This window comes from Vulpes lagopus, chromosome 4 (genome assembly GCF_018345385.1).
Source record: "Vulpes lagopus strain Blue_001 chromosome 4, ASM1834538v1, whole genome shotgun sequence".
In the NCBI taxonomy this organism is placed as follows: Eukaryota; Metazoa; Chordata; class Mammalia; order Carnivora; family Canidae; genus Vulpes; species Vulpes lagopus.
The window spans coordinates 120,193,063-120,211,259 of record NC_054827.1 but is presented as its reverse complement, the minus strand read 5'-3'; the positions used below and the strand labels follow the sequence as shown (position 1 = coordinate 120,211,259).

The 18,197-nt window shown below is 58.2% G+C and overlaps 1 protein-coding gene across 29 annotated transcripts in view; it reads left to right on the top strand.

Annotated features, from left to right (window-relative positions):
* ABLIM2 (actin binding LIM protein family member 2) overlaps positions 1–18,197 on the top strand; it is a 141,677-nt gene that overhangs the window by 27,200 nt on the left and 96,280 nt on the right. For all 29 annotated transcript variants that reach the window (XM_041752280.1, XM_041752303.1, XM_041752306.1 and 26 more), the window contains exon 2: positions 12,776–12,919. In XM_041752280.1, coding sequence (XP_041608214.1) covers positions 12,776–12,919 — 144 coding nt within the window. The remainder of the gene's footprint in view (positions 1–12,775; positions 12,920–18,197) is intronic.

Sequence of the window (18,197 nt, the reverse complement as noted above, 5' to 3'; positions counted from 1 at the left end):
GCTCCGTGGGCAGCTGGGACAGACCCCTCCCCAGAGTGGGGACCAGGACCCCCTCATCCCTACCCCCCATCAGCGCCTCACACTCGGGTTTGCACTGAAGGGGCAGCTCCAGGCTGCGGCAGTATGGCCTGGAGGCCGACCATCGAGCTGCCAGTCCCTGCGGCCTGGCCTCACTGCACCTTGGGTGGGGGCCCCTCACTGCTCCTGCTGGCCTCAGGGACCCTACCTGTAACCCGGGGTTGATTGAGGCTCCTCTTCCCAGGGTGTCATGAGTGGGCATAGCAGACACTTGATACTGTTTCCCCAAAGTGTGACTACACCCCCACCCCAGCTGGCCAGATGCAGTCCCTTTTGGGGCTCTACTCCCCAGCCTTGGAGCATCTGCTGGCTGGGGGGCAGGTCACGTCCCTCCGGCCTGCTGGGTGTGCAGGATTGTTCCGATATGACCAGCAGATCCCGAGAGCTGCGACACGGGAGCGTGGTGTCCATGTTTGCAGCGGAGCGTCCCTGTGGGAGGCAGTGGGTACGACATGTCCTCGCCGGACGGTGGGCGGGGATGCTGATGGCAAAAGGCGAACAGCAGCCGTGAAAAGTGGCACAAACCTGGTGCAATAAGCACCACTATTCTCGATTCACAGATGAAGAAATAGCAGTAAATAGTGTGATTCCGCTTCTGTAAAATTATAGTAAAAGCAAAAACAAGGCTTCATGGAACTCTTAGAGGAAGCCGTCGGAATAAAGCTCCGTGCCCTCAGGTTGAGGAGTGCTTTCTTAGACATGACACCAAGGACACCAACAGTGAAAGGAAACACAAATAAATTGGATGTCATCAAAATTAAACATTCTTATGCGGCAAAGCTCGTCACGAAACAGACAAAAGCAGCAGGCAGCGTGGGAGATGGCGTTTGCCGGTCGCGTATGTGATGAGGGACGCGTGTGTAGGACGTTCTGTAGCTATCCGGAGGATGACCACAGTACGTGGACCAAGGGTCTGAACAGACGATTCTCCAAAGCTGTTGCGCAAGAACAGACGAGCACCTGGAAAGTGTTCAACATTACCGGTCATCGCGCGTGGGAATCAGGACCGCCGTGGGCGGCCGCCTCGCACCTGCTCCAGGCTGAGGTCAGAAAGACGTGGAGATGGAGACTCTGGACCCTCACCCGCCTCTGCTGGCAGGAAGGACCCATGGCTCAGCCACTTAGGAAGAGGTCTGGCAGGTCCTCCAAGGCTTAACCTCAGAGTCACCAGATAAATGGCCAATTCCCAGGTCACCCCTGGGGAGGTGCCCGAGAGGCACGGGCCCCTGGGTCCACACAGAAGGGGCTGCACCTGAATGGTCATAGCAGCTCATCCGTAATAGCCAGCAGGTGGAAACAACCCCAGGGCCCTTCACCTGACGGTCGGAACATGGGGCATGTCCACGTGATAGAACATTAGTGGACCCGAACAGGACAAAGCCTGGGGTCACGCTACGGCGTGGATGAAGCATGGAAGTGCTCTGCGTTCCTCCAAAGCCAGACACACAAGACCGCCCACTGTGGGATTCCGTATGTATGAGACGTCCGGCACGAGCAGATCTGTAGAGTAGAAAGTAAATTATCGTTGCCAGGGACTAGAGGAGGGGGACGGGGAGTGAGGAGTTTCTTCTGGGGATGATGAAAATGTTCTAAAATTGATTGTGGTCGACACACCCCTCTGCGAGTACAGATGGCTCTTAAACAACACAGGTTTGAGCTGCCTGGGTCCACTGATAACATGGATATTTCTAGCAAATGTACATACAGTACGATAAATGTGTTTTCCTTATGATTTTCTCTTTTTTAAGATTTTATTTATTTATTCATGAGAGACACAGAGAGAAGCACAGACATAGGCAGAGGGAGAAGCAGGCTCCATGCAGGGACCCGACGTGGGACTCGATGGGGGGACTCCAGGATCACCTGGGCCGAAGGCAGACGCTCAACCGCTGAGCCACCCAGGCGCCCCTTCCTTATGATTTTCTCAATGGCACTTTCTTCTCTCTGGCTGGCTTTGTTGGGAGAAATAGGATATCATCCATTTAACATACAGAATACATGCTAATTGACAGTTTCCGTCATCAGTAAGGCCCTGGTCAACGGGAGGCTAGTTGTCACTGAGGTTTTGGGGAGTCCCAGTTATACTTGGATTTTCAGCTGCATTGGGGGTGATTGGTGCCTCTAACTCCCGAGTTGTTTAGGGGTCAACTTTACGCTAAAAATCGTGAAATTGTGCATTTTAAATAGGTGAATGGTACGGTATATGAATTATGTCTCATTACGACTTTTCCGAGTGTACACTGAGCCCCTTCTGCCGAGCGGGGCAGGTCTGCGCAGTAGCTTAGGCTATGGTTTGGAGAGCGCCCATCCGGGACACGAGGGCAAGGCATCGATCGGCTCTGCCCCTGGAAAGATGATGTTCTTACACTATGTCATCTCGTGGGTCCTATCCTGTTGCATGTCCTAGGTGTGTGTCTGCGTGTGTGAGTGCATACCTATCGCATTTTGTTCATAGCGCACAGGTGCCGGCTGGAGTGGCCGCCGAGCTCAACAGCGGCTCATCTCAGAGTGGAAGTTCAGCAGGGGATTTTAATTCTTTTTTGAGTTCTCTGTGCTGTTTGGGTTTGTGGCAATGAGTAGTATTATTTCTGTCACCAAAAAGCAGCTATTTTTGTGGTTAAAACCCAAGAACTGTTATCTGGGGAGGCGGGTGGCGGCTCCGGGCTGGGCTCCCACGCAGCACTGAGTGACATCAGAGGGCCACACCTCTGGGCCTGTCCAGGCAGGGCAGGGGCCCGTCACCACATGCAGACTGTGTGACCGGGCGCAAGCGACCCCCCGTGCACCTGAATTCAGAGGCCAGATGGGATCCGAGGACGTTGGTGTGTGTACCCAGGAGGCCTAGGGTTGGCAGAAGGTGTGGGAGTGTGGTGTGCGTGTTGAACTAATGTCCTGCATGTCTCAGCTTTCCCTGGGCCCTGCACCAACACTGTGGATGCCCAGTTTTAATTAGACACTCAGGACATGCTTCCCCTGCCACCAGCCTTCCAAGGACCAGCAAGTAAGAGGAAAGCGTAGAGGGGACAGATTGTGCATGGGGGAAGGTCTGAAGAGACAAACCAGTTGCTCCCCACTGGTGTGATCTCACCAAGCTGCTGAGCATCTCTGAGCCTCAGCCCTGTCTTTAGAGGCCTGGGCAAGGGGGGCGCTGCTGGTGGTCCTGACTGGCCAGTGTGCACCGGGGTAGTACTGGCAGGCCCCCTGGCCTGCGGCCCCATGCTGGCCGGGTCTCATGGTAGCCAGCCTGCTGAGTGAGGGCCTGACAGATGAACTCGGCCCTCACAGACCCCCTCTGGGCATCCACAGCTGGGGCTTGAGCTGTGGCAGCCTGGGTTCGAGCCCCAGCCTCGCCCCTTACCCATTCCCTGCTTGGTGACCCGATTGTTAATGGAAACAGCCGAGTGCAGTGCCTGGCACTTAGCCTGGGCGCGGGAACTGAAAGACAATGTCACACACATTATTGCACCACGCGGTGCTTTGAGTCATCAGATGCGTGTCCCGTTCCCATTGGATTTAAGGAACAGTTATTGAGCATCTGCAGTGTAGTGGGCCCTGGTGTACATTCAGATCAGACAAGGTCACTTACTGGTCCCATGGTGGCTGCTCTGGCCTGTGGCAGTGTGACGAGAGGGACAGGTACCTCTCTGGGGGCCTGGAGACCCCAATCCTGCTACTGGCCCAGCCAGAGTCTCTGTGTGACCTGCGTGGGGCCCCTCCCCTCCCTGCCATTGGCCGTATTCCCCTGGGCATATTCCCCAGATGCCCGTTATGTCCTGGCCTTCCGGAATGCCACCCATGAGATCCTCAGATGCCTCTCCGGTCAGGAAGAGCCGCTCTTCCGACCATGAAGTAACACCCTTGGGGACGTGGGTGGACAGGCCTCCCGGACCAGCTGCTGAAGCATGAGGTGTCCTGGGACTTGCCAAGAGCTGGAGCTGGAGCCTGCTGAGCCTGTGTGGCCAACCTGAGCTTCCGGGGCTGCTCATTGCCGCCTTGCTCCCAGCATTGCCTCCGGAAGGGCCCCCCCACCTCCTTCATGCCAAGTCCTCCCCCCCACCACTGCCCCACGTGCCAGCCCTGCCCCGTCACCATCCTCAGAAGGCCCGGTGTGGGGTCACATCATTGTCTCCCCTGCAGATGGAAAACAGGCCTGGAGGAGGGATGCCAGCACATCCCAGCCCTGGCTTCCAGCTCTTTCCACCTGCTGGGGTGATGGATTTGTCTGCTGGAGTGGCTGTAACCAAGTCCCTCAGACCCGGGCTTAACCCTCAGACCTCTGCTCACATCCTGGTGGCCAGACACCTGAGATCAGGGGGTCGCCATGGCAGGCTCCTTCTGTCCTTGGCTTGCAGACGGTCAGCCTCTCCCTGAGTCTGCATGTGGTCCTCCTCTGTGCGTCTGTCTCATGTCCTAATGTCCCCTGTGTATCAGGACACTCATGACGACCTCACTTTAGCCCCACCACCTCTGGAAGACCCTGTCTCCAAATCAGGTCATGGTCTGAAGTGCCGGGGATCAGGGGTCAACCTGTGAATCTGGGGGACACAGTTCATCCATCAGAGATGAGATCTTTCTGTGGACCCTCCTTTTGACCGATTGCACACTCTGGAGGAAGGGAGACATGCCAGCTGGGCCGGTTTTCCTTTCCCTGCCTCTCTGTCATCAAGTCTGAGGGTCATGCTGGGCTCCGTGGGGCTGCCCACTGACCCCACAGCCCTGTGTGTGGCCGTGAGTGAGTTTGGCACGGCAGGGATGTTCCTGTCCTGTCCACGATGTCTCTGGTTTGATCTGGGAACACTTACAGGCTAGGGGTGACCTGAGAACCGGGGACGACAGGAACCTCTGCAGGTGTCATGGCTCACGTGGCTGGTGGCCAGTGCTGGCAGTCAGCCAAATTGGCTGCATGTGCCCCCTGCATGCCGTCGCTTGGTCTTTGGTGTGGTTGGGCTTCTTCGGTGTGTGGCCACCGGGCTCCAAGAATGAGCCTCCTTAAAAACAAGGCAGATGTTTGTGGCATTATGATCTAGCTTGGAAGTCACATGGTGACACTCCTGTCACATCATTGGCCCAGAGAGTCCCAGGTCTCAGACCCCGACACTTAGTGAAAGACGGGTTAAAGCCAGAGAGGAGAGGAGCTTGTGGGATGGAGGTCGGCCTCCAGGCACTGCTCAGAAGCCCACGGAGGAGCTCAGAGGGATGAGTGTGCCAAGACCTCCGGAAGGAGTAGAGATCACGTCACCAGATGCTGAGGCAGGCCGTGTGCAGGGGGAGACAGCCACATGTCCAGAATGTTGTAATTCAACGTGCTGTATGTTCATTTGTCCCATTCACTGAGCACCTGCCAGGTGCCAGGCACTGGGCTGGGTGCTGGCCTCCAAAGGTGAGCCTGGCGGGCATGGAGCCCACACCGCGTCAGAGGAGAGGTCGTCAGATAGACATTCAATGTAGTGGGGTGACCAGGAGGGGAGGGTGGGCTCATCACCCAGTGGACCTCACTGCTGTGCCCTGGGCCGGCCCTAAGTAGGCACAGAGGACCACTGGTGGGTCAGCCCCCAGGACATCATGGTCCAGAGCTGATAGAGAAGCTGCGAGGTGCACATGGGGAGGTGGCCCATTTGGGGATATGAAGCATGTGCACCTACTCGGTTCCATCTGCAAACATTTGTGCTCAAGCCCCTGGCCTGCTGCTTAGAACTTGGGCGGAGCAGAGTGGATGGTGGACAGCTGACTGCAGTCTGGCCCTGGGGCAGGTCAAGGGCTCGGAAGAGTGCACTCAGCTCTGTGGGAGAAGCTGGAGACTACATCTTTGGGAAACTGAAACGGGCGTGGGGGTGGTGTGGGGAGTTCAGGCTCGGCTGGTGCACCGAGCTTCCGTGGGAGGGCTTCTGTCTCCCCTCTCTGTGCCCTGAAGTGCTAGCTAGCTCCTTGGGGGGGCCGGGGGGTGCAGAGGATGGCTCTGCTTGGGCCCTGTGCCAGCCCCGGACTTGTCCCTGGACGGAGGTCCCGGATGACTGACATACTTGGAGAGTCACACAGGGTCGCCTCTCTGGCCGTGTGGGGAGCCCGCTTGCCGGGCCCAGGCTGCCAAGGGCCGTGGAGAGAACGGCAGCTCCAGAGAGCCGCTGCTGGTTCATGATTATAATTAGCAGTCGGCCCGTAAGTAGGTTAAGGGAGGGAGTGCTCTCGTGTGGTTTGGTGTGATTTTCCAACACCCAGCCCTGGGGAGGGGGCCACGGGAGAGAGCAGGAGCTGCTCCCAACCTGAGACACAGCCTGCGAAGACCCTCCAAGCCATGGGGTCGGGGGGCTTATGTCCATACGGAGAAGACCAGCCCTCGTGCTGGAGGGTGTGTGAGCCACAGGATGCTTACGGCCACGTGGTGTGGAGAGCCGTCTCCTCCAAACCCGGCCCTCGGGAGCCACACTTCACAGACCTGGCCCCGGGAGGCTTCCAGGCCAGGGGAAGCAGGCACACAGACCGATGGACAAGGGCCAGCCAGCGTGATCAGGACTGTGGTGGAGATGAGCATGGTGACGTGTACTTGCTGAAGGCCCAGAAGGCACCTGCCCTCCTCATGTCACCTCCTCCCAGAAGTCCTCCTTGATTGCACACAGGTTCATCTCCCTGCTGAGTCTCTCTGGTCTTTGTCATGACTAGAAGTGAAGGCCTGGAGGAAGACAAGAACTGTGTGCCTGGGACCCACGCTGGGTGTATTGGAGTCCCAGGGTTGGGTGTGCATGCACGGTGTATGTGGCCTATTCCGTATTGGAGCAGAGTCCTGCAATCTGGAGTCCTAGCCAGTGGTTTGCATGATGTGACAGCAGGGTGGAGAGTGCAGCAAAGCCATCACGGTGGGCGGGATGTGGGCACCAGTCAGAACCCGAGCACACAGGGCGCCCACATTTGTACCAAGCCTTCCAGAGAAAGCCTGGACAACAGGGTGACCGGGGAGAGTGGGTCTTTGGCTACAATAGGCCCAGTGGCTTGAGGTCCAGCACCACTGGGCCCTTGGAGGAGCGACAGACCATGAGCCACCGAGAAAGAGCAGAAGAAACAGACGGAAATGGCCCCGAGGCTCACATGTGACATGTGCCTTGCTGTCTGGGAAGTGAGAGATGCGTTGCTGGCACCAGAGAGGCATCTTGTTCCTCTCCCCCAACCTGGCGTGTCCCCTCTCCTGCCACCTGCCACCGGGTGGACTGGCCAGTTTGTGCCCCCGGGTCCCTGACACCCACAGGCTCCTCCGCTCTCCTGTTAGCTGAACGAGTGCGCACCTGACTGGGGCATCCACAACAGCCGGTGGCTACAGGGATGGGCGGGCATCACGCACACCTGGGCTGGGGCCCAGCAGTGTCCCTCCCCTAGCCCCCTCCTGTCTGTAAGTCTGAGGCTCGTCATCTGTAAAATGGGGGTGACAGACCATTCCTGCCGGTTAGGGGCCAAGGCTGGGCCTATTTGTTCCTCTGGAACCTGGGCACCTAGCAGATTGTCAGGCATGTGCTGGTGAATTGAATGACCGAATCAGCAAACAGTAAGAGCAGCTTTGTTGTTCCAGTTCTTGGGGCTGAGCACACTTTGGCCGAGCACCTTGCAGTTCTGACTTCACAATGAAGTGCTTTGACGCGAGGTGGTCTCCAGTAGCTCAGGGCGCCGGGAAGGCTCAGGGCAGGGCAGAGGAGGCCGGGGGAAGCCTGGCTGCAGCAGTGTCTATGCAGGTGAGGATTGCACGGGAGCAGGAAGGCTGCACAGGGCTCATGTCCCAAGGGCATCACCGCTGGCCTCCAGGTTTGGTGACAGGAACAACGTGGGACATTTGGTTGTGGCATCTAGAGTGATGTCAGGTTGGTGAATTTCCTTGAATAACGTGGGAAGTGGCCCCAGTTGGGCCTGAGCCCACAGAGTGAAGAGGAGAATGAGAAGGCTTGGTGGGTGAAGAGGCCAGAGTTCCTGACTCATCAGGGTAAAGAAGCCAAGGAGCCCACTTGCCGGGTGCCCTGGACACCTGCCCGCCAGCCACACAGGCGACAGAACTGAACTTGGCACCGACATTTGCGGTGGCATTTGTGGGGTTCAGCCACTGTCCCTGCTCCCCAAGCAAAGAGCTAGTGAGGCCAGGTGCCAGTCTGGGTTGGCCCCGTGCACCGAGTCAGCACTGGGCACTGATGGGTGAGGCACTGGGTGCAAAGGCCGATGTTAGGAGCCCCACCTGCTGGAGGTTGCCAGTGGCACCATCCATGGCCACCATCACCGTCACTGCCTCATGTGCCCCCCACATGGTTGGCGCTCAGCTGGGTCACCGGCTACACATGTGTCGTCTGCTCTGATCCGCACAAGGGTCCCACATTTAGGAATACTTGTCTCTAATTCATAGAGGAGGAAACAGGCTCCAGAGGGCATCTGACCTGCCCAGGGTGACAGGGCCAGGGAAGGATGTAGCTGGGGTCAGTATGGCCATCCCCCTTCCCGTCCTTACCCTGCCACGTCACAAGGTGGCCGAAGAAGCGTGGAGACAAATCTAGGATGATCTACCTGTGAGGTGGGCGTGTAACCAAAGGCACGGCCCCCCCAGGACCTCCTGGTCTCTTTGATGGCCTCCTCCCCATCCCTACCCCCATTGCGGGGCAGCCCCTGAGATCTGGGGCCCTGGGGACCACCAGGCCTGCAGCTGAGGTCCACCGACATCTGGCAAGCATCGCACTAGGCACTTTCTCTACTTTAATAGACTCCAAAAATGCCTCATGAGACCAAGCTGCGGCTTATAGATGTGAAACCTGAGGCTCCTTGGAGTTTGGTCAGCTCTGCAAGGTCACACAGCTGCCCCCGGCCATGGACGCGGGCCCACATCCGGCCCCGCTGGCTCCCGTCCCGGTTCCAGCAGCACGCGCTCTCTCTCCTGGAGAGAGGACAGGGCTGCAGCCTGGAGGGACCGCAGGGCGTCACGGGGACTGCCGGTCAGAGCGGGCAGGCCACGTCCCCGCCCCTGCCGACCGAGTATTGGTGATCCCAGGAATAATTCCTGTTCCTGGCAAGGCTCCTCAGGGCTGGGATTTCACCATCACAGGGGGATCAGATAGGCACAGCCCCATGTGATTGACTCGTAACCCCTTGCGTTTCCGTTTTCCGTGATGACTACAGTTGGGGACTTGTGACACCAAAGGTCGGAGCCCACCTTGCAGTTGTCGCGAAATGAGCCTGTCGCGTTTGCGGGTTGGGCCTCAGGGTGTGAGAGCTCTCCCTCTCTGCTCCTCTTTTCTTTTAAAAGTTGTCCCAGACTTTATTTCTTAGAGTGGTTTTCGGGCCACAGCAAACCTGAGCGGTAAGGAGACTTCCCATATACGCCGCTCCCCGAACTTGCGTTTGCAGATGATGAACCAGTTCTGATACATTGTTCTTAATATTATCAGGGTTCCCCCCGGGGGTTGTACCACCTGCTGTGGGTTCCCACACGCGTGTGAGGACGCAGCCACGTCACAGCGTCCCACCCAGCGTCCTCTCTGTTCCCCACCTGCTCATGCCTACCCCCACCCCCCACCCCGCCGAGCCCTGGCAACCGCTGATCGTTTTAGGGTTTCCATGGCTCTGCCTTCTCCAGAATGTCCTGTAGATGGACTCACAAAGCACGCAGCCTCTTCGGACTGGCTTGTTTCCCTCGGTAATATGTATCTGGGTGTCCTCAGTGTCTTTTTGTGGCTTGATATCTGGTTTCTAGATAATTTTTTTTTTTTTGCATAAGATCCAGACACCAGACACCAGGGCTGGCCAGCCCTGCCCATCCCTGTCCTGGGGCCCCCCACAGAAAGCCCATGTTTCTCTGTGGGCCTCAGCTCCCTCGGCAGCAGGGACAACAGCCCGCTGAGGAGGAATGCTAGATGGCTCCCGCCACAAATACGCAGGAGTCACAGATGGGGTCCCAGGGCCGGGCTGGCACCTGCGCAAAGGCCCACGCCCGTCCCCACGGCGCGGCGCCTGCTTCCCACCACCAGAGGGCAGCACCACCGCTCTCCAGCCCAGTCGCCCCAGGAGGCTTTAGAGGATGCTCCAGGTGGGCGGAGTTGGGTCCCCCCCCACCCAGGAAACGTGTCTTAAAGTAGCTTCCTCCTCCCCAGACCAGATAGATCCCCAGTAGCCAGGAAACTGGTGGTGTCAGGCTGTGTGTTTTTGCAAATGACAATAGCTATTGTGTATTGAGCCCGTCATCCTAGCAAACACTTCCTTCCCCGGGGCAGGTGATAGGAGCAGAAGGCGGACGGGTGGATGGACAGATGCATGGAAGCCTGGGCGTTCCAGATCACAGCACCCGCAGGTGAAGCTGGGGTGCACCCAGGCCGTCTGCCCCTGCGGCCTGTGCTCCCCCAGGGCTCACAGTGACCCCCAGGGTGGCCGGTTTGACCTTCCCTCACATTGGACTTGAGCCGGATTCCAGTAGTATAAAAACTTGCTTGTCTGCTCGTGGACAGATGATAGGCTATTGTTCTTTGTCTGCCTGACAGATGAGAAGATAATGTCCGGGATCTGAGTCCCCCACCCAGCCACCCACTCCCCAATCTCCACTGAGCCTTGGAGGTGGGCAGGGTGACTCGGGAGCCCGCCAGGCCGCGGGCTGTTCACAGGTTTCAAACCTGGATTCCAGTGGTTCATTCCTCAAGGGGAGTCTTAAATTCAAGCCCAGGGAATCCTGCTTCCTGCCTTCTTCCACCAATTTTATTAAGTAAAAAGGCAATTTCTGCACTTTTTCTGCAGGAAAAAGAAGTGAAGGGCAAACGGACTGTTGGCATTTAAACTAGAGCAGGGAATGTCACCGTGGCTGCAGGAGGGCAGACGGAGCTCCCAGGGACCCGCACCTGGCTCTGCACCCCCCAGTCAGCTGTTTGGTCCTGACTCCTCTGGAAATGAGAGGCAGGCATCCACTCTGGGTCTGGGGTGCCCGGGGCAATGCTGAAATACTTTTCATGCTGCTCACTTCCTTTCCTGCACCTGCTACTCGTTCCCCAGATAGCTGGCACCCTGCTACCCTTGGGGTGTTCGTAGTCTCCTCCTCGGACAGCTTGCTGTCCCCAGCAGGGCCCAGTGCCCCTGCGCAGCCCACTCTCAGACTCTGCACCTCGACAGGGACCGTAGCACAGAGCAACCCTGCTTTGGCACATTGGGGGCTGCTGGGTCTTGGGGTTCTGCAGATGGGGGACAGGTGGGACAGTGGGTGGAGAAATGTCCTTCTCTGTCTGGAGTGACCTCCAGATGTTTACGACAGGGATGAGGAGGACTTGAGGTCTGGCACTTGCTCAAAGCTAGTGTTTAGATGATTGGGTAAATGGGTGTGTGTACAAATAACTTAGCCCTCCAATAAAGCATGGCAAGTGCTTCCTTGACCACCCCACCCCCCAGGGCCCACCTAGGGTTTCAGCTGCCACCAGGTGGGCGGCTCACCTGCACCTGCAGACTTCCTGCCTCAGGTGCCCACAGGTCCCCTCATGCCTTCCTGCCATCTGCTGGCCCCAGATATACGACCTGCATCCCGTCCTTGTCTCAGCCTCAAGCAGGACCTCAGACCAAAAAAGGAGAGTGACATTAGAAGATGTGGAAATAAGCAAAGACAGGCCCCCTCTCCCAAAGTGGTCTGCTCAGTGCTCGCTGTAGCCCGGGGGTCAGCCACCCTCACTTGGCAAAGACCCAGAGGCAGGAGGAGCAGTGGGGGAGCTTCCCAAGGGAGGGGGCGCTCAGGGGAGCTTGATGGGGCCTGGGGCCTTGGAAAGCGGGAAGGGGGTGTCCGGGTTTGTCTTTCTTGGGTCGGTCCTGAGTGGGAAGGATCCAGCCTGCTCAGGTCCCTGCGTGGGCCACACTCTGCCCAGCAGGCCTCCACACCTGCCTCCAACTCCACCAGCCAGCCAGCTCCTCCGTGTGCTTCAAGCGACTCTGCTGGTCCCCAGCCCTGGGGCCTCCCACAGCCCCAGCTCTGCCACTTGGGCTGTCTCCACCGCCGGGCGAAAGCTCCTCCAGGGGCCGACCCGCTGTGGACCCAGCGTCCTACATGCTTGTCTCTGTAGGTACTTTTGGAGGACGAGGATGAGGAGCATATGGCCCCACCCAGACCCCAAGAACCCCACGGCCAGGCCCTTCAACCCTCAGTGGGTTTCCTGCAGCTCCATAAACACCCCAGGCTGAGGCTGGCTTTACAGAGGGGCAGCAGCGATATTCAGGTCCATGTCCCCACGACGCGGAGGGAATTGGAAGCAAGCTCAAAGGGGGACCCTGGTGATCGTACTCTCAGAAGAGAGGACTCCGGTCTCCTGGCGGCAGAAGGGCTGCCGGGCTCCCGGTGGGGGCCTGTGCTTTTGGGGCCCTGCCGGCCGACGTCCTGCTGGGCCAAGGCAGCAGGAGGATAGGCTGCCCTTTGGGAGGGGGCCATGATCTCCCCGCCACGGCAGGCGAGCCCACCTGGAAGGGGACAGGTGGCCTGTGGCGAAGGACTGCCATGCAGAGGAGCCCCAGGAGCCCCTCCCTGGGGTTGGCCCGATGGCCTCACATTATCCAGTGCCTTCCGGTCCCCCAGGAAAGACTGTCCGCCAGTCAGCGTCTGTCCCCTGACACGCCGCTGTGGGGCTGGAGCTGGGGTGGGGCCCCCAAGGCCTCAGCGGCCGCCAGTTTAATGCCCTGTGCCCGGAGTGTCACACCTCTAACACGGCTCCTTGTTCCCCGACAGTGTCGGAACCCCAGGCCGCTCACAGCCCCCTGGAGAAGCCGCCCAGCACCGCCATCCTGTGCAACACCTGCGGGAATGTGTGCAAGGGGGAGGTGCTGAGGGTCCAGAACAAGTACTTCCACATCAAGTGCTTCGTCTGCAAAGGTGAGTGTCCCCGGCCTCTGTTCTCTGTCCCTGCTGTCACAGGAGAGACAAGTATACTGATGGCATGCAGCATGATTTGACAAGATTGCTTTTGGTCCTAAAAATCAAGTTTTTGGGGGGCAGGGAGAGGACGGATGTGGAAGCTTCTAGAGTGGGTTTTGCAGGCGAGGTGGTGTTTGAGCTCTAAGTTGGGGTCAGGAGAGGAATCTGCTGGCCGGAGGGGCTGCCCAGCCCGTGCAGGTGGCAGGGGCAGGTGTGTGCAGTGTGGGTGGACAGCTGCGGTTCCACGGGGGGCGGGGGGGAGGTGCTGCCGAGCAGGAGGTGGAGGGGGACGAGGCTGGGGTGCAGCCTCCTCCCCACACCGGCAGCCCTGAGAGGGACGTGCAACTGTTAGTTGTGGGGGGCAGGGGGTCCTGGAAGTGTGGGAGCCTGTCCCGGGCTGGATTCCAGGCCTGGTGGGGCCTGGTTGAGGCCCTTGGAGATTTCCAGGGGCACCTCTTGGGCATGGAGGTGCGAGGCCACAGGGGAGCCCCCATCTCAGGGGAGCTCTGCCTGCGGCCACGCCACAGCCTCGAGCCCTCTGTGAAAACTGCATGTTGAGTCCTGTTGTTCAGAAAGAAAACTTGCGGCCACTGGCCGGACTCCGCTGCCATGACAGAGGGCACCCCAGAAATGGCCCCGAAGCTCCCGGCCATGCAGAGTACAATGGGAGACCTGGGGGCCCTGAGGGGGTCAGGGACCCAGGGAAGACCTGAGTACCTGAGTGTCTCCAGAGCCACCTCCCAGGGACCTCTGGGTGGCACCATCCCTGACAGGGCTGGGAGTGCCCCGGGACCCTCAGTGTGAGGGTGACCCAGCCCCTGCCCCTCGGAGGGCACAGCCTGGAAGTGCCTGTTTTCAGGGAAAGGATAGAACCAACCCAGGTCAGGGTGTGAGAATGGCAAGTCTGGAGTATCCTGTAAACACTGCCTTTGCCCATGATGCCGCACCTCTGCCCTGCTCAGTGCCCCGTCCCCACCGTGGTCAGTGCCCCGTCCCCACCGTGGTCAGTGCCCCACCCCCATGGTCAGTGTCCCCACCCGCACCATGGTCAGAGCCCAGCACCCCCCCCCCGCCCCCCCGTCAGTGTTCTGCCCCCACTGTGGTCAGTGCCCCTGCCCTGCCTGAAGCTTCTCTTCTTTTCATCAGAGCTTCCCAGACGACTGTGGGATTTGTCCGGTTTAATTTTCTCTACTGTCTAAAAGACAAATTTGCTGTGTCTGAGAAGCAAAATCCATTAAAATGCTCTATTTAAAAGGTTATTTTGAAAGACACAGGGGAGGCGGCCACCGTGTCTAAAAGGATTGTCTGTACGCACAGACCTTAGGTTCGCAATAAAAGGCGTGAGCTTCCAGAGTGGAGTCCTGGTTTCACCCACAGGGTTTGGTGGGTGGCAGGGGCTGCCCCAGGAGCCCCTCCCCTCCCGCAGTGTCCCCTGGGCTGGATCACTTTGTCCTCTGAGCTTAGGCTCCTGAGCAAACGTGGGAACAGCCGTAGCCTCTGCCTGACCGCGGGCCGTGGGCAGCACTGGCTGCTCCTGGGACTCGCCGTGTGTGCCTGGTGGCTGCCCCCACACCAGTGGCTGCTTTGGTGGCAGGAGCTGTGGGCACGCAGGCCCCGTTCCAAGGCCACTGCCCACACCCGCAGCCAGGTATAGAGCCTCACTCTGTGCCAGGCGACCGTGCCCATGGCCGTGCAGATGCGGCGCGGCCCTGCCCTTGGCGGGGACATCTCTGCTTCACCTGCTGAGAAACGACGTGGGGCAGCTGCCACTGCCTGCTAGCTGGAGAAAGCTGTGTTTTGTTTAAGCATGAAGATGCCACAGTCTCCGATTGGTCTTTTATCCAGGTTCTCATGAAAATGCAAAGCCCATGAATCATCAAGGGTACTTTTGGATGAATCAAATGATTCCCCAACTCCTAGTGTCTCAAACCCCATGGATATTTATCATCTTAACACGAAGCCTGGAGTTGGTTACCTTAACAGCTCAACAAGCCCATTAAAGACCCAGGTTGTTTTTCTACTTCCTGCCCACCCTGTCCCCTCTCCGCCTCCCTCATCCTGCGCATGGCAGCAGTGCCTGTCTCCTTATGGTCTCAGGGTGGCTGCTGCAGCTCCAAGCATCACATTCTCACAGAGTAACATCCAACCCAGGAAGGAACTGGGGAGGGATCTGCACAAAGGGCTCCGTCCTCATGTGATTCTCCCTTTGACCAGGAGAACCCTTTCCCCGAGGGCCCCCAAAGACTTTGAATATGACTCGTCGGCTAGGACAGGGTCACACACAGGTCCACCACACGGGCACAGAGGACCAGAAAGGAGAGTTGGCGGGACTCACTGGGACCAGTCATGTCTGCCCCTGGGTGGGCCTGTTGCCAAGTGAACCAAAGCAGGGTCTGTTAGCAAAGCTTCTCACCAGAGGTCCCAGTGATAGGTTCTTGCCACCTTGGCACTTGTTAGATGGGCCTCAGTTTACCTGGGAAAACCCATGAAATGATTTGTGATTATGCTCTCCTGTTGGATGCTTTGATGCCTGGAGGTCTGGGTGCAAATCCCACGCCTGCCCCACCCCACCCCACTCATGTGGGTCTTAAACACGGTTCCTAACCTCAGGGTTCATGCAACAGTGATTTCTTGGGCACCTACTATGTGCAGGCAGTGAGGGTGCTTGAGATGCATTCATGAACAAAACAGAAATCCTTGTCCTGGTAGAGATCATGTTCCAGCGCAGGGAACAGACAGCAAACACTGGGTAGGATAAATATGTTTTACCACGGGCTAGGTCCCGTGCAGGGAGGGAGGCAGAGGGGCTCAGGAAAGGCAGGCATGGTGGGGCTGGGGGAGTCAGTCACTCACTATTTTCAGCTGGGTCGTCAGGGTGGGCTTCATGGAGGAAAAGCCCAAGTGAAGAATTGAGGGATATTTGGGAAGAGCCTTGCAGCCAGAGGGAGCGGCTAGGACAAAGACAGGGAAGCAGGGTATGTGCCTGGTGGACTCGGGGACAGGCCAGAGCAGAATGAGAACGGGGAGGGTCCTGTGAGGCCCTTGGCTCTAACGTCCCTGGTTGACAGACGGAGGAGGGCTCTGGTCCTCCTTTGTTTCCACAGACCCCTGTGGCAGTGCTGTGTGTGGATGTGTGGGGAAGGGTTCGGGGGCTACGTGTTGCCATCTGGCGGCTCTATCCTCATGCTGCAAAATAGCATATAAATGTGTCAAACACCCAGCACATAGTAGGTCCTCAAGAAAAAGGGTTAAAGTTGCCATTTTCACAAAGAACTTGAAATTTGCTGCACACACAAGGTCAAGAGGACCAGATTGGTTTTTCAAGGGAAATTTTGCACAGACCTGTGCTTCCAGAACAGTGGTTTTTGAGTGTGGTGTCTGTACCCTGCTCGTCATGCCCTGGACACAGGCCCCAGCTCCACTCGTGGCCCCCAGAAAGTGGGCGTTCCTGATCCGAGAAGCAGAACCACGATTGTGGAAGGAGCCCGGCAGGGAGGGAAGGGACTGTGATGGGGGGCTAAGCCTGCCAGCTCTGCCTGCAGCTTGCTGGTGTACGGCAAGGACACATCCATCTGGGGCTATAAATAGCCACCAGAGAGCCACTCTGGACACCTGGGGGTGGCAAGCGGATGGTGCAAAATGCTTGCATTCTCTCCTTTTGGGGCATTCCAGGGGCATTTTTTTAAAAAAAGATTTTATTTATTTGAAAGAGAGAGAGCACAAGTAGGTGAAGGGCAGAGGCAGAGGGAGAAGCAGGCTCCCCGCTGAGCAGGGAGCCTGATGTGGGGCTTGACCCCAGGACCCATGACCTGAGCCGAAGGCAGATGCTCCCCACGGAGCCACTCAGGTGCCCCCCTTCCCAGGGTGTTTATGACAAACTGACCGAGGGCTTTCAGAAGCAAAGGCAAGCTTCAGATAGATGGGCCTGTCCTGCCCAGGGCACGTTTCTGCACAGCCTGGCCCACGCAGGGTGGTCCAGGATCTGCAGACCATGTGGCAGGAAGGACTCTAGCCACAGGGGCCTGTTGGTACAGATGGAGGGGCCCGGGGCCCAGGGCCCAGGGTCGGGGTGAGCCCTGCTGATAGTGGCCACGAGCCCCCAGCTGGCTCGCTCCCATCAGGCCGCAGGAGCTGCTTCCAGCTGTTTCCTCGTATTCTGATGTGAGCCACCCCCTTTCTCCGCACCGCCCCCCGGAAGAGAGAGGTGTACTAGAGAGTGGGACGTATCCCTCAGGACCCCTGTCGGGTTCAGGTTCGATTCAGTACACAGCCCCCCATCCTGTCCTCTGTGAGTCTCTTTAACTTGGAGTCATGTGTCCATACGTGTCCTGACTGATTGAGCTCCCATGTTCCCATCACCGATGGGATGCTCCAACATCAACCCCCCCATGTGAGGCCCACGGGGAACCTGGCCATCCCTCTGCTGTTGGACACTTTCGTCCACTGCAGCCTGGCACTGAGCCACCTGGCGTCCTATGCCCCATCTCACTGATTTCTTAAGACAACCATGCAAGACATGAGTGTGGTTGACCCTATTGTACAGACAAGGACTCGGAGGTTCAGAGAGGCTGAGCAGCATGCCCGAGGTCACAGAGTTGGGGGGCAGCAGAGGACCCCAGCCCAGGCTGGCCGACTCTGAAGCCCAGTGAGAACGCAGCACAGCGTGTGTACTGCTGCCGCAGCGACACCAACCAGCAGAGCTTCTGTGGGTGCTCCCGGTCATTTCCTGGGGATAGGCCCCAGGAAAGAGATCAATGGGTCAAAGGGTAGGAGCGGTTTGCATGTTCTTTAGACTCAGCACCAGGTGGTCTTTCCGAAAGCGTCTGCCTACCCCTGCCATGCTCCTGACGGTTTCTCACGAATGACCCTGTGAAGGCACAGGACTGACCCTCCGGGTCCCCCACGGCCGCTCTGCTCCCCGGGGTCGGAGTTGGCTAATTTGACAGGCAAGATAGGAGGTCATGGTTGTCCTGATCGGGCCTGTTTACATTCCTAATGAATTTGGAGTTTTTCGTTTTAGCAGGTGGAGGTGTGGGGTTTGAGTGTGACCTCATGCACATGGGGCCGCCACAGGCCGCCCAGCAGCAGGGGTGACCAGGAGGGACACTCATGCAGTCTCAGTGGGGCACTACATCCGTGGGCACATTTTCCTCCCATATCAAGGTTACGCCAGCATAGCCGTGTAAAGATTAGGACAGCCTGATGCCAGCGTGCGGATATCCTTGGGCCATCCTGT